The 20,887-nt window shown below is 44.5% G+C and overlaps 1 protein-coding gene across 3 annotated transcripts in view; it reads right to left on the bottom strand.

Annotated features, from left to right (window-relative positions):
- Positions 1-20,887, bottom strand: part of ADGRD1 (adhesion G protein-coupled receptor D1) — a 428,743-nt gene that overhangs the window by 345,414 nt on the left and 62,442 nt on the right. For all 3 annotated transcript variants that reach the window (XM_030219508.1, XM_030219506.1, XM_030219507.1), the window contains 2 exons: positions 15,591-15,658; positions 10,537-10,692 (listed from right to left, as the gene is read on the bottom strand). In XM_030219508.1, coding sequence (XP_030075368.1) covers positions 10,537-10,692; positions 15,591-15,658 — 224 coding nt within the window. The remainder of the gene's footprint in view (positions 1-10,536; positions 10,693-15,590; positions 15,659-20,887) is intronic.

Raw genomic sequence — 20,887 nt, 5'->3', positions numbered from 1 at the left:
AACCTGAGTCTTCCTCGGGCTAATTTGGGATAAAAATGTCATAAATAAATACATTTGTATTGTTATTTGAATATTTTTACTGCTGTAATTGTCTATTGCTTATGTTTGATTTATTCCAATGTACACCACCTTGAGTGAATTCTTTCAAAAAGGCGGTAAACCAGACCACCAACCTTCAAGATTAAGATAAGTGGATAACTACTAATTTTTGGACTTCTGATTCAGACTATTATTTATTAAGGGGCCGTTTTACTAAGGCGCGTAGGTGTCTACAAGTATCTAATGCATGTCAAATTGGCACTACCGCCTGGTTACCTCATGCCCCGGGCGATAATTCCATTTTTGGCACAGGCACAAAACACACGGTAGAAAATATTTTCTATTTTCTACCACATGGCACTTACCTGGCGGTAATCGGCAGTTTATGCGCGTTGAACCCTTACCACCCAGTTAGCACATGAGACCTTACCGCTAAGTCAATGGGTGGCAGTAAGGTGTCAGGCCAAAAATGGACGCCCGCTGGTTTTAATTTTGCCGCATGTCCATTTTCCGGCACTAAAAAAATGCCTCTTTTCCAGACGCACTGAGGCAATGGACCAGCGCGCTTCCAAAACACACACCTACACCAGTGCAGACCACTTTTACGTGCACCTTAGTAAAAGGCCCCTGAGGCGCCCTTCTTCTAAAGTGTGCTGAAATCTGGGCTTAGTGCACTTTAACATGGGAGTGCCAAAAAATGCGCTATTTTACAAAACACGCTTAAAGTTAGGCGAGGTTTATAAAATAGTGTTTTTGCCTGGGAATCGTATCTAACTTTAGGGGTGACCATTTGTACCAATTAAAATGTGGTGCAAACGTGGAGTGGAGGAGTGGCCTAGTGGTTAGGGTGGTGGACTTTAGTCCTGAGGAACTGAGTTCAATTCCCAGCACAGGCAGCTCCTTGTGACTCTGGGCAAGTCATTTAACCCTCCATTGCCCCATGTAAGCCACATTGAGCCTGCCATGAGTGGGAAAGCATGGGGTACAAATGTAACAAAAATAAATATCCGCATGTAAATTTAGGTGTGGATACCCTTAACTACATGCTTAACTTAAAGGAGCAGCCCCGATCCACCCATCACCCTCCTGTTTCCACACCCCTTATTTTCACTCGCATGTAAAATTTAGGTGCGGATTCCACACCTAAATTTATCCACGTATTTTTCAATTAAACTTAATTAGTGCCAATAATTGTTTGTTATAAAGCCAGTTATTGGTGCTGATTATCTCATCATTCAATTAAATTGTGCAGGCAAATTGGGTGCATGCCCAAATTTGCATGTGCAACTTTCAGCGACTTTTACAGAATTAAGGGGTAAGCCCAGATTTAATGCAGCGTGTTTTTTTCTATGCAGGGCATGAACTAATGTAGCCATTAGAACATCCACTACCTGCTAGGATTAATTCAGGAACACTTACCGCCTCCTATTTAGGAGATGCTAGGTGTTCTTGCGTTAACTCTGTGTTATCCGGTTAGTGAACACTAATCAGTGGCATATCCTGGGTTTCGCTTCAAGCCCATCCAGTGGCAGTGCACATCATTAGTGTAGCTGGCAGGGATCCCTAGGCCCTGCCTGCTGAACAGTTCTCTCTGGAGTCTCCCTGAGCAGTCAGCAGTGCGTTTCCAGCTGCCAACGCTGGCGCTCCCTCCCCTCTCACACAAGCTCAGTTCAGTTGTTAATCTGAGCATACACGGGGGAACAGTGCCAGTGTCAGTGGCTGGAAATGCATTGCTGACTGCCGCGGGGATGAGACTGCTCAGGAGAACTCCAGAGAGGCCTCTTCAGCTAGCAGGGCCTGGGAATCCCCACCAGCCAAGGTATTCACTGCTTTGGGGAAAAGAGTAGCAGTCAGAGAGGAAATGCATGGGTTGAGCCCACCCAGTCCACCCCCAGGCCCATCCAAATATTGAGGTATGGCTACGCTACTGACATCCTATATAATAATTCTCACCTCCAACGTTCTGACTTGCCTGGGACCGTGGCTTAACGCCATTTAGTAGAAGGGTCTTTTGGATTTTTTTTTATATATATAAGGTATGACATACAGTTTTCATAGAGGGATATCTTCTAGAACAATGGATTTGGAGGTTAGTGGATGTAGCTCTTTAAAAAAATTTCAGGAAAATGGACCAATGAAGAAATTTATGGACGTACTACTTTAATAGGGTAATTCAATTACAAGTACTTTCCAGTTTTGATGGTCTATTAAAGACAAGTCTTGCATAAATTTATTTAAATGTCTGTATTCTATTTTATAAAATACTCATGTATATAGAGGAGTGTGGTAGCCGTGTTAGTCCACTCTTAAGGTTATCAATAGAAATCAAACAAAATAAAACATGGAAAAGAAAATAAGATGATACCTTTTTTATTGGACATAACTTAATACATTTCTTGATTAGCTTTCGAAGGTTGCATAGAAGGGCAACCTTCGAAAGCTAATCAAGAAATGTATTAAGTTATGTCCAATAAAAAAGGTATCATCTTATTTTCTTTTCCATGTTTTATTTTGTTTGATTTCTATTGATAAACTCATGTATATAGCAACTGTACCCCAGCTGCACCCAAATTATACCCCAGGAAAGTCTGTATACAGATCATGAAAAGTAGGTGATATCTTTCAATGGCCCTACTTTTTATGGGTATGTGACCAAATATATGTATAAATGGTCTCTTATAAAGTCTCAATCAGTTTAAAGCACACACCATGACATATAGGTGCATACTTTGTTGGTAGGTGTCTACGAGGGTGGCGTTCAGGAAAAGTGTGGGCAGAGTTCACAAATATGTGCATAGATTATAAAAAGTTCTAATCTATGGACATACTTATTTATAGGTGCTGATATTTACACCTGCTCTAGTGTAGGTATAAATAAATGTCTGTGCCTACAAGGACATAAGAACATAAGCGTTGCCATACTGGGACAGACTCTGAAGGTTCATTAAGCCCAGTAGCCTAGTGGTTAGTGCAGCAGACTACGATCCTGGGGAACTGGATTTGATTCCCACTGCAGCTACATGTGACTCTGGGCAAGTCATTTAACCCTCCACTATCCCAGGTATAAATAAGTACCTATATATACCATGTAAACTGCTTTGAATGTAGTTGCAAAACCCACAGAAAGGCAGTATATCAAGTCCCATTCCCGTTCCCTTTATAACAGTGGCCAATCCAGGTCACAAGTACCTGGCATGATCCCAAAAGAGTAAAGCAGATGTTATGCTAGTTATCCAGAAATAAGCAGCGGAGTTTCCCAACTCCATCTTAATAATGGCTTATGGTCTTTTCTTTAAGGAAATTATCCAAACCTTTTTCTAAACCCTGCTAAGCTAACTGCTTTTACCACATTCACTGGCAATGAATTCCAAAGTTTAATTACACATTGAGTGAAGAAATATTTTCTCCGGATGCTTTAAATTTACTACTTAGTAGCTTATTGCATGCACTCTAGTCCTAGTAATTTTAGAAAGAGTAAACAAGTGATTCAAGCTACTCGTTCCACTCCGCTCCATATTTTATAGACCTCTAGCATACCTCCCCTCAGCCGTCTCTTCTCTAGGCTGAAGAGCCCTAGCTGCTTTAACCTTTCCTCATAGGAAGGTGAGTGCAATTTTTTTTGGTCCCTTACCTTAGTATTTTATAAAGACAAGTAGGCTTCTACTTACCCTCTTAAACCAGGCACCCTGTTATAAAAATTACCCTCTTTACATATGTATTCTTATATATATATATACTAGCCGTTGAGCCCGTAAAAATGGGCTGGTATTGGGGTTTTCCTTCCCCCTCCCTCCCCCCTCCCCGCGAGGTCGCCACCGCTACCGTCCCCCCCCCCCCCCCCCGGAGTTGCCTCCATCCCTCCACCTGGCCTGGGCCTTCTCTCCGCTACTAAACTTACACATTCATTCGCCGGAACGCAGCACGCACATCAGCTGAGCTGCCGTCGGCCCTTCCTTCTCTGCCTGTGTCCCGCCCTCCTGTGACGTAACGTCAGCGAGGGCGGGACACAGGCAGGGAAGGAAGGCCGACAGCAACTCAGCTGATGTGCGTGCTGCGTTCCGGCGAATGGATGTGTTAGTAGCGGAGAGAGGGCCCGGGCCGGGTGGGGGGGAGGAACGGTAGCGGCGATCTCGGGCGGGTGGGCGGGGGAAGCGGTATCAACCTTGGCGGTGCAGTTTTCCTCTCTGTCCCGCCCTCGTCATCACGTATTGACACAGGGGCGGGACAGAGAGGGAAGTCTCTACTGCGCATTTGCGAGTGAGTCGGTCACTCGCCGTTTATATGTTTGATATTGTAAAGAGTATGTAGGAAAGGCCCCAAAGGAACCCTGGGTTAGGCCAGAATACCCCCGGTATTGGCAGGCATGCCCCAGAAAAAAACTAGAAATAAGGAACTACAACTCCCAGCATGCCCCAAGGGAGACCGGGGATAAGAGAAACTATGTGCATTCCCAGGAGTCTCCAGAGGAGGGCCGCAGGGGAAGGAATAAGGCTGATTCTCCAACCTGGTGGAAGAGGTGGTGGAACAGGTGGGTGGAGAAAGAAGAGCCACCAAAGAGCTTTAATGAAAGAAAGGGTGAGCAGCTGGGAGAAGGGCGGGGCGAGGAGAATATGGATTGGGCTCCTGAGGAGAGAGAGGCAGAGAGTGAACCTTGCCCTATGGAGTTGACTGAACCGGAGAACACCCTGGAAGAGCCGATGGACTTTTCAGCTCTGGCGCAGCGAAAGCCAAGGAAGTAGCGGGGCCAAGCCGGGTCAAGCGGGAGGAGGTCAGAGCTGCAACCCCAGGAGAAAATAGGATCCACTTTACAATTGGTGTCAGGAGTGGGATCGCTTCGCGGACCTGTCGCTCGAGGAGGCCAAGACCAGCAGGACAGAAAAGCCCGACGGAGGGGCCAACGCTGAGAAAGGCGCAGACCCGTCTGGGGTTCCGGTAAGCGGGGCCTAGATTGGGGGAAATAAAGGGATCCTAGTAAAGGGGGAAACATAAGTAGTGAAACCGCACTTGGAGGTGTCCTCTGTTTTTTTTTCCCTCCAGGAGTCGCTGTGCCGGAGCAAGGATGGACCCCAAGGAGATCTTCGCTTGGATGACGATGCAGTTCCGGAAACAGCAAGAACTGACGGGGAAGATGGTGGAAGACTCCTTGACGGCGGCACGAGAGCAGCAACAACCGGTGCTGAATATGCTCCAGGACTTTTTTCAGCGAGGGATCGAGGCTCCCAGGGGCGGTGGAGCCGGAGCAACTGGACAGGGGCCAGGAGGAAGCGGTGCGGTAGGACCTTTATCCCTGAACTCACTTACTTGGGGAAAGTTGTCTGAGCAGGATAATGTAGATGATTTCCTGACCGCCTTCGAGAGGGTGGCAGTGGCCGCAGGGTGGCCACAAGAGCAGTGGGCCATGCTGTTAGTGCCTTCATTATCTGGGGAGGCTCTAGGAGCCTTTAGGGACTTGGCTCCTGGGGACGCGGCCAACTATGGGAGGTTGAGAGAGGCCATTAAGGACAGATATGGACTAAGTACCCAGGCTTATAGGCGTAAGTTTCGGTCCACCAAATGGGAAAAGGGGGAAACCCCTAAAGCGGTGGCCACTAGACTGATGGACTTGGTAAAAAAATGGTTGGAACCTGATCGCCACACCACGGCAGAGATTCTTCAAGAATTAGTAGTGGAGCAGTTCCTGCAGGGCCTTCCTAGGGAGATTAGGGCAGGATTGGTCCAAAGGGGCTGTAAGACGGTGGAGGCCGTGACAGCCGGGTTGGAGTGTTATCTGGAAGCCCAACATTGGGGAGAACCCGACCTGGAGGGTGGTAAGCCCCGATCTGTGGGAGGCTGGGGTTCCAAAAGTTCCTTCTTTAAGCCTGATCCCCAGGGAGGGAAACCCGATTACGGCTGGGGTGGTAAAAAGCCCGTAGTGCCCTCAGGCCCTGAAAAGAAGGCCTCCTCGTATGAAGGAAAAATCTGCTATAAGTGTGGGAAGACTGGGCACTTCTGGAGGGATTGCCCAGGTCGAGAGGGATGGACCTCGCAGGTGGCCCAAGGGTTTAGGCCTCGGTATACTGCTAAGGTGGAGGTTGAGGGTTTACCGGTGGTAGCCATGTTAGACTCCGGGGCAGACCAGTCCATGATCTCTAGGAGGTTATGGGAACAAATAAGAAAGAGGAGGACAGGATATAAGGATACCTATGAGGGAGCAGTGGCTATTCAATGTATACATGGGGCCAGTACTCGTTATACCCTCCATAGGGTTCACGTGAAGGGGCCCACAGGGGAGATAGAGATAGCCATTGCCGTTCTGCCCAGACTGCCACAGGAGATGATTTTGGGAAGGGACTGGCCCCCCTTTACCGAGTGTATTAGTGAAAAAAGAGTGTTGGTCACTACCCGCTCTCAGGCTCGGCGAGACCCTGAGGCTGAGGAAGAGGGAATAGGAGGTATTTTTCCTTTTCAAGGGGAGGTCTTAGGGGAACCGGGAAAAGAGAAAAAAGGGAAAGCTTTGAAAAAAAAGGAGCAGAGGGGCAGACGGGAGGCCTTGGAGCAGGCAAGAAAAGAAAGTTATCTGCCAGTAGCCCCGAAAGAATTGAGCGAGCAGTTTCCCCAGTTTCATAGGGAGCAGGCCACGGACCCTACTTTAGAATATGCATGGGAACGGGCCCGACAGGGGGAGGGCCAGGAAGCCCCGGGGTTCATGATAGAGGGGGACATTCTATATCGCAGGGTACCCAATTGGGAGAACTCTGAAGCGGGGAGACAGCTAGTAGTCCCCCAAGCTTTCCGTCCCCTAGTAGTAAGGCTCGCGCATGATCACCCTTTGGGGGGGCATAAGGGCTCCCAAGCTACCCTGACGCAGATATTGGGCTGGTTTTATTGGCCAGGAGTTTATGGGGAGGTGGAGAGGTATTGCAAGTCCTGCCCCAACTGTCAGAAGGTGACAGACCGGCTACCGCCTAAGGCACCGTTAAAACCCCTTGCTAGAGTGGAACAACCGGGGAGGAGAATAGCCATGGATATTATTGGCCCAGTAACAAAATCTCAGAGAGGCTTCCTCTACGTTTTAGTGGTTATGGATATGGCCACTAGGTACCCCTGGGCCATTCCTTTGAGAAGCATATCAGCGAAGGTCATTGCCAGAGAACTGATAAAAGTCTTTTGTGAGGTGGGATTCCCCCAAGAAGTTTTGACCGACAGGGGGTCCAACTTTATGTCAAGTACCTTAAGGCAAGTGTGGGAGGCTTTTGGGATACAACATATCCGTACAGCGGCCTACCATCCTCAAACTAATGGGATGGTGGAACGTTTTAATAGAACTTTAAAGGGTATGTTAAAAAAAGCGTTAGGCGAGGATAGGACAGGTTGGGACCAACTGTTACCCTTCGTGCTATATGCCTACAGGGAGAAGGTGCAAGACTCATTAGGAGTTGCGCCTTATGAATTGATGTTTGGACGGAGGCCCAGGGGCATTTTAGATATTCTACAGGAACACTGGGTACCCCCGGATACCTCCGATCAGTCAGTGGTCGAATACCTACAGGATCTGAGGACCAGATTAGATAAGTTACAGGAATATTCCCAGGATAGGCTGGAACAGAGCCAAAATCGTCAAAAGGAATATTATGATAAGGGTACTTGTGAGAGGGAGTTTGCAATAGGAGATAGGGTCCTTATCCTAATCTCGGAGGATCCTCATAAGTTTGCCTCTAGGTGGAAGGGTCCCTGGGTGGTGAGGAGGAGACTTGGGCCTCTTACATATGAGGTGGCGAACGAAAAGGGGCGGGTCCAAACCTTCCATGTTAACCTGATGAAACCCTGGGTAGCAAGGGTAGGCTTTCAGACCCGGGGAGAGGAAAAGGAGGGAGAGGAGTTGGGACCGCAAATAAGAGATATTTTCAAGCCCGGTGAACCAGGGGTTAATCCCCGGTTGACACAAGTACAAAAGAAAGAGATAGGAAGGCTCCTGAAAGGGTTTGATGATGTGTTGACAGCCTGCCCTGGAAATACTCACCTAGTGGAGCACGACATCCTAACGGAAAGGGGTAAAGTAGTTCGGCAAAAGCCATATAGGCTGTCCCCCATGAAAAGGAGGGAGGTGATAAAACAGGTCCAGGAAATGTTAGACTTCGGGGTGATCGAAGAGTCAAATAGCCCCTGGTCAAGCCCAGTGGTGTTAGTACCGAAACCTGAAGGGGAGTGGAGATTCTGCATAGATTTCCGCCAGCTTAATAATATCTCTCAAGCAGATGCATATCCTATGCCCTATATTGAGGAGCTGGTGGACAGGCTAGGATCTGCACAATATCTCACCACCCTGGACTTGACAAAAGGGTACTGGCAGATTCCCCTTTCGTCAGGGGCACAAGCTAAGACCGCCTTTAGTACGCCCATAGGCCTGTACCAGTTCAAAAGATTGCCCTTTGGCCTTAATTCAGCAGCTGCAAGCTGCCAGAGGTTGCTGGACAGGGTTCTCCGACCACATCAGGCATATGCCGCCGCCTATATGGATGATGTGGTAATACATAGTGGAGACTGGAACACCCATTTAAACCAGGTAGAGGCAGTGCTGCAAGCTTTCAGGGAGGCAGGTCTCACTCTGAACCCAAAAAAATGTTATTTTGCACAGTACCGGGTGAAGTATTTAGGGTATAATGTGGGAAGGGGAGAGGTCCGGCCCTTATTGAATAAGGTTAAAAGCATCCAAGAGTTTCCCAGGCCAAACACCAAGAAACAATTGCGTAGATTCCTGGGGATGGTAGGGTATTACCGTAGGTTCATCCCTCATTTTTCCGCAATGGCCACTCCTTTAACTGACATGCTGAGAGGGAAGAATCCGGACCACTTGAGGTGGGGAGGGGAGGAGTTGAGGGCATTTGAACAGATGCAGAGAGCCCTGTGCCAGGAACCTGTGCTGAAGGCAGTGGATTTTGAAAAGCCCTTTGTCCTTCAAACAGATGCTTCAGGGAGGGGGTTAGGCGCAGTGCTGTCCCAAGAGCATGAAGGGGAGGAACACCCGGTGCTTTATTTAAGCCGGAAGCTCCTGCCTCATGAGGAACATTACTCCACCATAGAAAAGGAGTGTTTAGCCATACGATGGGCAGTGCAGGAGTGTAGTGTCTATTTAGAAGGGAGAAAATTTAAGTTGGTAACGGACCATGCGCCCCTGAAATGGTTGAATGTAATGAAGAATAATAATGGGAGACTAATGCGATGGTACTTAGCATTGCAGCCTTTCCAATATGCTGTGGAGAATCGTCCCGGGCGATGTTTAGGAAATGTGGATGCCCTGTCCCGGGTGGAGGAGGAGGAAGAAAAAGAATGGGGGGGGGTGGAAGTTTAAGGGGGGGGGGGTATGTAAAGAGTATGTAGGAAAGGCCCCAAAGGAACCCTGGGTTAGGCCAGAATACCCCCGGTATAGGCAGGCATGCCCCAGAAAAAAACTAGAAATAAGGAACTACAACTCCCAGCATGCCCCAAGGGAGACCGAGGATAAGAGAAACTATGTGCATTCCCAGGAGTCTCCAGAGGAGGGCCGCAGGGGAAGGAATAAGGCTGATTCTCCAACCTGGTGGAAGAGGTGGTGGAACAGGTGAGTGGAGAAAGAAGAGCCACCAAAGAGCTTTAATGAAAGAAAGGGTGAGCAGCTGGGAGAAGGGCGGGGCGAGGAGAATATGGATTGGGCTCCTGAGGAGAGAGAGGCAGAGAGTGAACCTTGCCCTATGGAGTTGACTGAACCGGAGAACACCCTGGAAGAGCCGATGGACTTTTCAGCTCTGGCGCAGCGAAAGCCAAGGAAGTAGCGGGGCCAAGCCGGGTCAAGCGGGAGGAGGTCAGAGCTGCAACCCCAGGAGAAAATAGGATCCACTTTACAATATATATATATATAAACTGATTTCTTCATCCTCAGCTTGAATGAGCACTGTACATGTTGAAAACATTGGCGCACTAATGACAACATATTGCCACTTGGCTTGGATGCATGACAACTAAGTTAGAAAAAAAGCTATAATGTGATTGACATTGCAACAGCTTGTTCCATTCTTCCAAGTTTATTACTTTCATCCCAATACATCTTAGGACCTGCTGTCTTTGATTTTTAATTAAGAAAGTAGGGTGTTCATTTGGGAAGCAAATTAGAAAGGGAGAATAGGATCGAAATCTCATAATGCGATGAAATCTGGCATTGTTGCCGTAGGCTTTTAATTTTGAATGGTGGAAGTCACTGTCAGGTTCCTCAGAACAATTCTAGATACCATGTTGCAGGAACCCGGTTCATTTATTTTAAACAATAGAGGCCATTGTTCACCCCTAGAAAGCAGACCTCTCATTGTCATGAACTCTGCTGACAGTCACAGCATGTCAAATTGGAAGATGTCTCTCATCATCAGGAGACACTCTGCTTCTCAGGACAAAATGTGAAAGCAGTTTTACACCTTCAATGACATTTATTTCATGAAAATAAAGAAACAGATCTTTGGTCATACTGAAAGTCAGAAGAAATTACATTACCTCCGTTAGGTTGTAGGCTGTATCTTCTAACATCAATTTGTTGGGTAAGTTTAGAGACATGTTCTTGAGGAAGCCTAACATGTGCTCTGGGTATTGGAAGCTCCTTCTGTCCTCTGTCAGGTTAATAAAGATGGGGTGATAGGTGTCTGTGGACAGCTAGAAGAAATCAACATCATCTGAGTGCTACAATATAATTATGATTGGATAAAAAAAAATCTAATCATTTTATGAGTCATGCAAGCTTGATCATCCAATCAACTTTAGGAACCTAAGAAAGCCATTGCTGGTCATATCAATGGTCCATCAATTCCAACATCCCAACCTCAACAGTGATCAGCCCAAGTTACACAGAATACTCATTAAATCTCAAATGGAAAAATCCAGAAGCAGGAGGTGGAGACACCAAAGGCTATACAGCTAATTAATAGTTATTGGACCTGTTCCATGGAAACTTAACCAAACCTCTTTTAAACTCAGCTACATTTCTAGCTTTGACCACTAAATAAGAAAAAGACAGTTTGGGGTGCAAGAAGATCCCATTAGAATAAGGAATTACAAATCTATTTGTCTATGAAACATAAATCCACTGAAATTAAAGGAGTCTGTATTCAACATGGTTTAAATGGGCAGGAGAGGCTCCTGTCCATTTAAACTAAGCTGACTGAGCCGTCTACCAACATTCAGCCACAATTAACCGAGGTGGGTGGTCTGGGGAAGGAGCCAGTAGTTTTGCAGGCACAAGCCATCTTCAATGCTGGTGCCTGCACCGTAAAGGGAGCAGATAGGACTGTACATAAGCCAGTCCTATCTTTACCTATTTTTATTTTATTTGTTATTTGTTACATTTATATCCCACATTTTCCCACCTATTTGTAGGCTCAATGTGGCTTACATAGTACCGGAGAGGCGTTTGGAGACTCCAGTGTAAACAAATACAACGGAAGAGTTGTGTTATGTCCATTACATTCTTTAGTTTTGTTGTGTTGCAGAGATCAGGCATTTATGTTGGATTGGTAGGGTATGCCTTTTTAAACAGGTTAGTTTTTAGTGTTTTCCAGAAGTTTAGGTGGTCATACGTAGTTTTCAAGGCTTTTGGTAATGCATTCCACAGTTGTGTGCTTATGTAGCAGAGACTGGATGCGTAAGTTGATTTGTATTTGAGTCCTTTGCAGCTTGGGCAGTGCAGATTTAGGTACGTTTGTGTTGATTTGCAGTAGTCTACTTGGCTTAGTACCATTGATCAGGATGCAAAATGTTTTTCTCGAGAAGAATTGTTTCGCGCATTTGAGTTTCCACATTGAGTGGAACATTTTCTTTGTTGTGGATGTCACTTGGCTCTCTAGTGTTAGTTTGCGGTCCAATGTAACACCGAGGATTTTCAGGCTGTCTGAGATAGGGAGGGTGTAATCTGAGTGTTGATAATTGTGGGGTTGTCCGCGTTGTGTTGGGATGAGAGGATAAGACAGTGTGTTTTTTTCTTTGTTGAGTTTTAGTTGAAATGCATTTGCCCATACTTAGCTATGTGGGTGCCAATACTAAATACTGGCTGGCACTCACATAACTTTCAGGACACCACCTGACCCAGGATATTCAATGCCAGGGCCCAGACATGGTCCAGCCTTGAATATCTTGTCTTAACTACCTGCAGCTGTCAGCGGCTTAAAAGCCATTAACCACCACCAGCTGAATACAGGCCCCAAACAGTTACTTCCTATATATCTTCTCTTCTCCCTGTACTTTACAACCCCTTCCAGTGAAGATCCCGTTCATTCCCATGGGCATATCTCAAACCCAGGGCCATGCCAATGCGGTAAGCGGGGTAAGCAAGGCAGGAGGGCACCTGCCTTCGAGGGGCGCCGCTGCCCTGCAGTCCCTGTCTTCCACTCACTTGCAAAATCTTTTATCTGAAGTTGCGATTCTCTTATCTCCCCTGCCCCCAGCCGGAAGTGAAAGCAGCCAGCAGCGTATTCACTGAGGCAGGCAGACTCTTCAAGTTATTTAAGAGAATGCAACCAGATTGCTATATATGCTTTGGTTTGGTGATAACTCCTCACTCAGGGTGAGCTTCAGAGCTTGAACACCATTCAAATTAAAGAGAACCTGAAATTTTAAAAGTGCTAAAAATAAGTTTTAAAAGTGTTTGCATTAAATCTAATTGCAGAATTCAGGTGCTGGGAGTCTGTACTTGGTTGTCATATGCTCAGATTTGTTTAAATCATATGCAAATTAGTCTGTTTTTGGGAGGTTCTCATTTGCATATTTATGGATAAAAATGATGGAATGTTTACAGCCTTAATGTTAGGTCATGGCTCTGATCAAAAGTGTGGAGTTTGATCCAAAAACGAAGGGTTTATCTAGTGTTTTTCACTAAAAATTCCCATGAGTGTCTGTATGTTAATCTGCATTCAAATAGAGCTCTCTGATTGGATGATCAGCTTCTGTTAGAAATCTGCCGGGAAGGGAACAGAGTGAGACAGCAACTGACCATCGGTTTGGCCAAGAGAGACATGCAGCTGTGAGTTCCTGTGTGTGTTGACTGAAATTATAAAAGAGTGCCTGATTATGTGGTAAATGAGAAAATATGAATGAAAAGAGGTTGGTGGAGATTGAAGTTTCTCTAGTGAGAAAAGGACAGCCGCCTGTGTCGGGTTTGGCCCCAATAGTGGATAACCTTTTGTTTGTACCAGGTATAGGAAATAGCGTCTTTAGTAGATTGGCAGACGCAGGACTGAATATGTTAGGACAGCTACATGTGGGGGAGACTATGGTATCTTTTGAGACACTGATGGCGGACTTTGGGCTCCGGTTAGGGGATCGATATGCTTACCTACAGTTACAGCACTTTTTGAATGGGGAGACCTATGTAGGATGCTTGAGACGGGAAGTACACCCGATGGAGGAGATGTGCGTGGAATCAGGAGGAATGAGAGGAATGATAACACATTTGTATGCATATGCCGAGGAGTGGCCTAGTGGTTAGGGTGGTGGACTTTGGTACTGAGAAACTGAGTTCGATTCCCGGCACAGACAGCTCCTTGTGACTCTGGGTAAGTCACTTAACCCTCCATTGCCTGCCACATAGAGCCTGCCATGAGTGGGAAAGCGTGGGGTACAAATGTAACAAAAATAAATTAAAAAATCTGAGTATTTCAGGATTACTTGAAGTTTATGAAGAATAGAAAAGGGTGAATTTCAGTTTAAGAGTGCTTAAATCCTATAAGCTATATAAAGGCTAGGTAGATTTAAGTGACTGTAAGCAAGGAAACCTTAATATTTGATCTGAAATAAATATTTGATCTGAGATAGTTGATCAGAGATAAATGTTTGATCTGAATTATATCCTTTGGTGCAAAGGAGATTAGAAAAAGAATCTTTGGAAACTAAGAGGACTTTGCTCACATTTTGAATTAGCATTCCTATTTTGAGTTGGAAATCTTTGAAGTGTTATGAAAATACATTTTGCTTTAATGAAATTGCTAAACTTTAGAGTCAGAGACTTATCAATGAGGGATACATACAGTGCTATTTTTTTCCTGAGGTCCAGCTTACTTGCCTGCTGCCTTCTGTTCCTGCTCTGCTAGATGGGAGGGGGGGGGCAACTGATAGTCTGCAGGGGGGCACCAGAGACCCTAGGCACGGCCCTGCTCAAACCTCAAATATCAGAGAGCTGTTCGGCTCTTCATTGTATTAATTGTTGTGATGCAACATTGAGGTCCAGCCTCCTACCTCTATTAACCCCAAGAATCTTCTCCCAGGGATCCTGGGAGATCTTAAGTGTTCCTTCTCCCAGGGATCCTGAAGTTTGAATATCCTACTCTGAGTTCTGAAAAATCTTCTCAAAGCCAGCTTCCATTTCTGATCCATCTGTGCTCGGTGTTTTTTTTTGCAAGCATCTACTTCTAAATTCTATATATGGCGCCTAAAGTCAGGCACACAATTGGGCTCACAGTTATAGAATAGGGCCAGTTATATCATTACTTGGCAGTAAATTGGTGATAAATACCAACAATTGGCATTAACAAGCACTAATTGGCGCTAATTTGTCATTGCACATAAAGATTTACGCCCCTAATTTTTTAACAGTGCTCATTCAAAAAGTATAAAGACCAGGGGACACTCAATGAAATTACATGGAAATACTTTTAAAACAAATAGCAGGAAATATTTTTTCACTCAAAGAATAGTTAAGCTCTGGAACTCGTTGCCAGAGAATGTGGTAACAGCGGTTAGCATATCTGGGTTTAAAAAAAGGTTTGGACAAGTTCCTGTAGGAAAAGTCCATATTCTGCTATTGAGACAGATATGGAGAAGCCACTTCTTGTCCCGGAATTGGTAGCATAGAATGTTGCTACTCCTTGGGATTCCGGAATCTTGCTACTCTTTGGGGTTCTGGAATATTGCTACTAATTGGGTTTCTGCCAAGTACTTGTGACCTGGATTAGCCACTGTTAGAAGCAGGATGTTGGGCTAGATGGACTATTGGTCTGACCCTGTATGGCTATTCTTATGTTATGTTCTCATATATAAATGCAAAGGGGGCATTGACATGGATGTGTCAGGGACGTTCCAGCTATTCTTGCTCATGCTTTATAGAACAGTTCTATTTACATGCCCAACTGCTACTACTACTACTAGTTATCATTTCTATAGCGCTACTAGATGTACGCAGCGCTGTACACTTGAACATGAAGAGACAGTCCCTGCTCGACAGAGCTAACAATCTAATTAAGACAGACAAACAGGACAAACAAGAGATAAGGGAATATTAATGTGAGGATGATAAAATAAGGGTTCTGAACAAGTGAATAAGGGTTAGGAGTTAAAAGCAGCATCAAAAAGGTGGGCATTTAGCTTAGATTAGCTGTAGTTAGACGTCACCATTTACACCAGCCATAGACATGGCATAACTGCAGACTTTTGCTAGTATTCCAGAAGAGATTTGGCACACAACTCAGCCACTATGGAATGCTAACTTAGCGCCCAGTATGTTGGTGTATGACTTTTAGCAACCTTTCTAGAATTTACCTCCTAGTGTGCCAATTTCTTTTTCTTACCATGGGAACTGTAGTAGTTGTTAGCAGGTTCCTCCATGAGGATGTTGTGGAAGCCATCAGTTGTTCACCTAAGAAAATATTACGGTTAGTTGATATGCTTATACTATAAAAACTCTTAGAAAGACAAATGTTAGCCAAATTCAGTTACAATTATACCCTTTTCAGTCTACGCAAAGTACAATGAGTGCATAATGTAAGCTAATTTTCAAAGAAAAATGAGTTGGGTTGTTTCTTTGAAAATCAGCCTCAGGTGCATCTGCTATTTTGTACCATAAGCCAAGGAAAGGTAAACAGCACGCTTGCTTTTGAAGTCTGCCATACTGCTCACTGCTTTCCTCCCCTTTCCTAAGCACACCCTCAGCAATGCCTCCTCACAGTCCTGCTTAAAGCATGTGCACTATGGAAGCCCATATTGGGGTAAATTCTATATGTCTTGCAAAAGGATTAATAAAGTAATTTAAAAAGTAATTTGACCTTCAGGGCCCTTAGGAGAAATGGCCCAGAGTGCTTGAGGAGCGGGACCTCCTTCTGCACACCTTCAGGGTTGCTGGGGTCCTCCCAGGGAGTTTCCCTGGCCAAGCCCTCTCCAGAGGACATCACATGATGTGATACCCTTGGGCGAGTTTTCTCTGGAGTAGCCCCCATGCTTGGAAGTGTAAACCCGGGAGTGTCTCAGCTTCGGGAGGCAGGTGAGGGCTTGGCTCTTCAACTAGGCCTTTAACGGAAGAAGTAGAAGATGCCAGCTGCACATACCATAGCAAGACATGTTTGTCCACTATTACCCTGGCTAAGATAATGTTCAAGCAACTTTCTTTGAACTGATCCCTTGTTTTCTTGCTCCTGTTGCTTGTCTTGTCTAGCTATATGTTCTGTCTTTGCTTACACCCTATGCTATTAAAATGTTTTATTGTGAATTGTGTTGACATTGTAAGTAGTATACTATCGCCATACTTTGTATTGTTGTTTGAATATTTTTACTGCTGTAATTGTCTATTGCTTTTGTTTGACTTATTCTTGCTGTGCACCATCTTGAATGAATTCCTTCAAAAAGGCGTTAAATAAATCTTAATAAATAAATAAAATATGGCACCTATAAAATCAGCACCAAAAAAAAATGCTTAAGCATTATTCTGTAAGCCATGCCTAAAGTTAGATGCAGTTTATAGAATAACACTTAATTGTTATTGTTCTGTGTAAATACATTTGCCACCATTTGCACCAATGAAGATGAGGTGCAAATGCCCATGCCTAAATTTACACAGAGGGTCTTTATTCTATAATTATGCACATAACTGAAAACTCCAGCCTATTCTGCCCTGAAATGCCCATGACTATCCCCTTTCCACGTCCTCTTTTTTGGGCGGTGCGTAAATTTTAGGCACATACCATGTGCCTAAAGTTAGGTGCATTACACTCAATTAAATCTAATTAGTGCCAATAATTGTTTGTTAAAAACAATTTGTGCTTGCAAATTGGGATCACACCTAAATTTGCCCACACAATTTTCAGCGACTTTAATAGAATCAGGGAGGATTATAAATTTAGCCAATCCAAGGAGGGTAATTTTCAGGCAGGGCAATCTAGGAAGGTTAAACTTTAGCACCACAGAGCATGAGTTCTGGCCTATCGGAGGGACAGAAAAATTATGACAGCAACATCACCAACGTCCTCCGACCAATAGCAGTGAAACAGAAGATGCAACTGTCTAACCAATCACACATGTTTTTCTTCAGAAGCCCCTTCCCTTACCGTTATCCTTTTTATTCTTGACTATTTCTTTCCCTGTCAGCTACCAATATAATTCAGGTTTCTGCTTGACTGAAAGTTTGTATCCCTATTCCTTTGACTTTGCTGTTTTTCTGTGCTACCAACTCAATGCCCCATTGCATACTTTTCCATAAAATTAAAACATTTTTTCTCAAATGTGATAACGACAAAGGCCATAATTTGGAAGTCACCCTTTGCATTTCAGGCACTTCAATCGATGTGAGAGTCATTTATTAGTTCACAATCATCTAAAAAAATTTATTGTTTAATTAACCAGTGCATATTATGCATTGATTATCAATACAGAATCTTGAAAGGGGAAAGACAGAAAGCCGAGACTAACTGCTGGCATACTGCAGCTAGAATTCAATTCACTTTTCAAAATGTGTAAATTATGGCTTGGAGACATTGCCAGTAAGTGGCCACATAACGTAGAAACTCTACAGTTTGATTTCTGCACTGGCATCACTCCTGCCCAGCTGTGCAGCTGATCTATAAAACAGCTGTGTAAATATTTGAGCAACAGAGACCTGAAAATTAATTAAGGCATTTATTTTAAAACAAAAATGTGCCCCGTTCCTGCCTATGCAATGGAAATATAGCAACCTCCTGTTTAAATACAACCCACTTCAAAAAGAATGCTAAGCATCAAGAGTGGCGTATTAAATTCTGCATCTTATACTGTGAAGTTAATGCGACGCATATATCTCACAGATGACACATTTACCAGATCCACACCTGTAACAGTTTAATGTGCTTCAGATCCTTAACAATGGCAGTGCCATGACACTGTTACAATGCCTCCAGTATTGCAACTGCTCCAAAAAAGACTGTTATCCCTTGACACGTTCGTTCCATTTCCATTTATAATCATTTCTGCTATGGGATAGTCATTTCATGTCATTTCATATTTGACAAAACAAAATATGAAAGTGCGAAACCTCCACGAAAAAAACTTCACTGGCTCCCACTCAAAGAACGTATCGTGTTCAAGATCTGTACGATTGTTCATAAAATCATCCACGGAGAAGTCCCGAGCTACATGCTAAACCTCGTAGACCTGTCTCCCAGAAATGCTAAAAGATCAGCCCGCAAATTCCTTAATCTACACTACCCCAACTGCAAAGGACTTAAATACAAGCTATCACACGCGACCAGCTTCTCCTACATGAGTACACAGCTATGGAATGCACTACCAATTGACTTGAAAACGATTAACGACATAACTACCTTTCGTAAATCTTTGAAAACCTATTTCTTCAACAAGGCCTACAATGAAAACCCATAGCTAATTACAACACCTCACCACATCACCCTAATCTGATATTTATCTTTCCATAACTTTGATTACACCTTTTTTTCTCTTCATCCAAAATCTTTTTGTAACACCAATTGTATCAGTCTCCTGGAATGGCAATGCCATAACAGGCTCTTGTAAGCCACATTTAGCCTACAAATAGGTGGGAAAATGTGGGGTACAAATGCAATAAATAAAATAAAATAATAAAATATATTCACTTATTTCCCAGTCCCCATTCTATGACATTAGGGTGACCATTTCCAGTCAAGAACAAGGGTAAATATTATTATTATTAATATTATTATTATTATATTCTTGATATACCGTGGTACAACCAAAGTGGTTTACATATTACATAGAGGTACTTTCTTTGTCCCTAGTGGGCTCACAATCTAAGTTATATGTCATATTGTCCATCTGACAATTGCTCTCCCTCGATATAGTTAAATGCGTGTTATTCCGCAGCATGTGTATCTTTAGCTGCTATTAGAGGAAATGTTCCCAGGGGCCTGTTCGGGTTGGCAGAGGGTAAATACGATCACAGAGAGAGCATGCTCAAATCTTCATGAGCACTTTTTCAGCAAAAACTGGCCCACAGAGAATGTGAGCCCCATTTGCTCACACAATTTAATTGAATAACAAGGTAATCAGTACCAATAATTGGCTTTTTCACAAGCAATTATTGGCATTAATTGAAATCAATTAACAAGAACATGCATAAATTTAGGCATGTGATCCACTCCTAAATTTTACGTGCGTCCCGGAAAATGGGGCGTGGAAATGGGAGGGACAGGGGCATTTTGGGATGGTCAGAAGCTTAGCCGGTGGTGGGAGGCGGGGCTGGTGGTTGGGAGGCGGGGATAGTGCTGGGCAGACATATATGGTCTATGCCAGAGCCGGTGGTGGGAGGAGGGGCTGGTGGTTGGGAGGCGGGGATAGTGCTGGGCAGACTTATACGGTCTGTGCCAGAGCCGGTGGCGGGAGGCAGGGCGGGTGGTTGGGGGGCGGGGATAGTGCTGGGCAGACTTCTACGGTCTGTGCCCTGAAAAAGACAGGTACAAATCAAGGTAAGGTATGCACAAAAAATGGCACATGTGAGTTTATCTTGTTGGGCAGACTGGATGGACAATGCAGGTCTTTTTCTGCCGTCATCTACTATGTTACTATATGTAAGTGGAAATGGTCATTCGTATTTTGAGCCTGTGGTTATTTTCAAAGAGAAAGTGTACATATGTGTTCGCCTTGAAAATTGGCGTAAAGCCTTCAAGTTAAAAATAATGCATACAAACAGCTTGAAAACTGCCTCCAGCATTTCAGTGAGATAGGGTATGGAAGACTTCTTAGGTATTTCATAGTTACATTTCAGGAGGAAGAGATTATTGTTTCACGTTATATTGCATTTTTGTGTAGTATGCTCAATACTGACATACATTTTTGTTATATTTTAAAGCAAACTTTAGAAAAAAAATGTAGACATCAGAACTGAGATGTCAGGTCAGGAGAGTACAATTCAGGTAGTACAGTCAAACCCACTTAATATCACATTCAAGGGACCATGCCAATCATGTGACATTAAGCGGAATTGACATTAACAGAAGTAGACATTTAGGGGCCCTTTCACTAAGCCGCATAAGCGCCTGCGCGCGCCCAATGTGCGCCAAAATGGAGTTACCGCCTGACTACCACATGGCTCTTGTAGTAATTTCATTTTTGGCGCACATCCGATACGCGCGTCTGAAAAATATTTTTTATTTTCAGGCACACATAACGGATGCACGTCAAGTGGCATTTGACGCGTGTAGGTCATTACCACCCGGATTCTTTACCGCTATGTCAATGGCTGGCGGTAAGGTCTCAGACCCAAAATGGAGGTGCGGCAATTTTGATTTTGCCACACGTCCATTTTCGGCAAAAAAAAGGCCTTTTTTACAGGCGCGCTAAACAATGGATCGGTGTGCACCCAAAACCCGTGCCTACACTACCGCAAGCCATTTTTCAGCATGCCTTTGTAAAAGGACCCCTTAATCCCTAAGGGGCCCGTTTACTAAAGGGTTAGCACGCCACAATGAGATTTCCAATTGGCAATCTGGAAATACTGCCCACCTACCGCAGCAGCTAGAGATAGTTCCGCCCTCAGCACTCAGCATTTCCAGTGCTGCTGAATTTTTCAAAAATTATCACTGCTTGGGGTTACCTGGCAGTAATCGGACAGCACCGCACACTGCCCGGT

The sequence above is a fragment of the Microcaecilia unicolor genome, chromosome 11 (assembly GCF_901765095.1).
Source record: "Microcaecilia unicolor chromosome 11, aMicUni1.1, whole genome shotgun sequence".
Lineage (NCBI taxonomy): Eukaryota > Metazoa > Chordata > Amphibia > Gymnophiona > Siphonopidae > Microcaecilia > Microcaecilia unicolor.
Note: the sequence above shows the minus strand (reverse complement) of the source record. Positions and strands in the feature narration are given on the sequence as shown.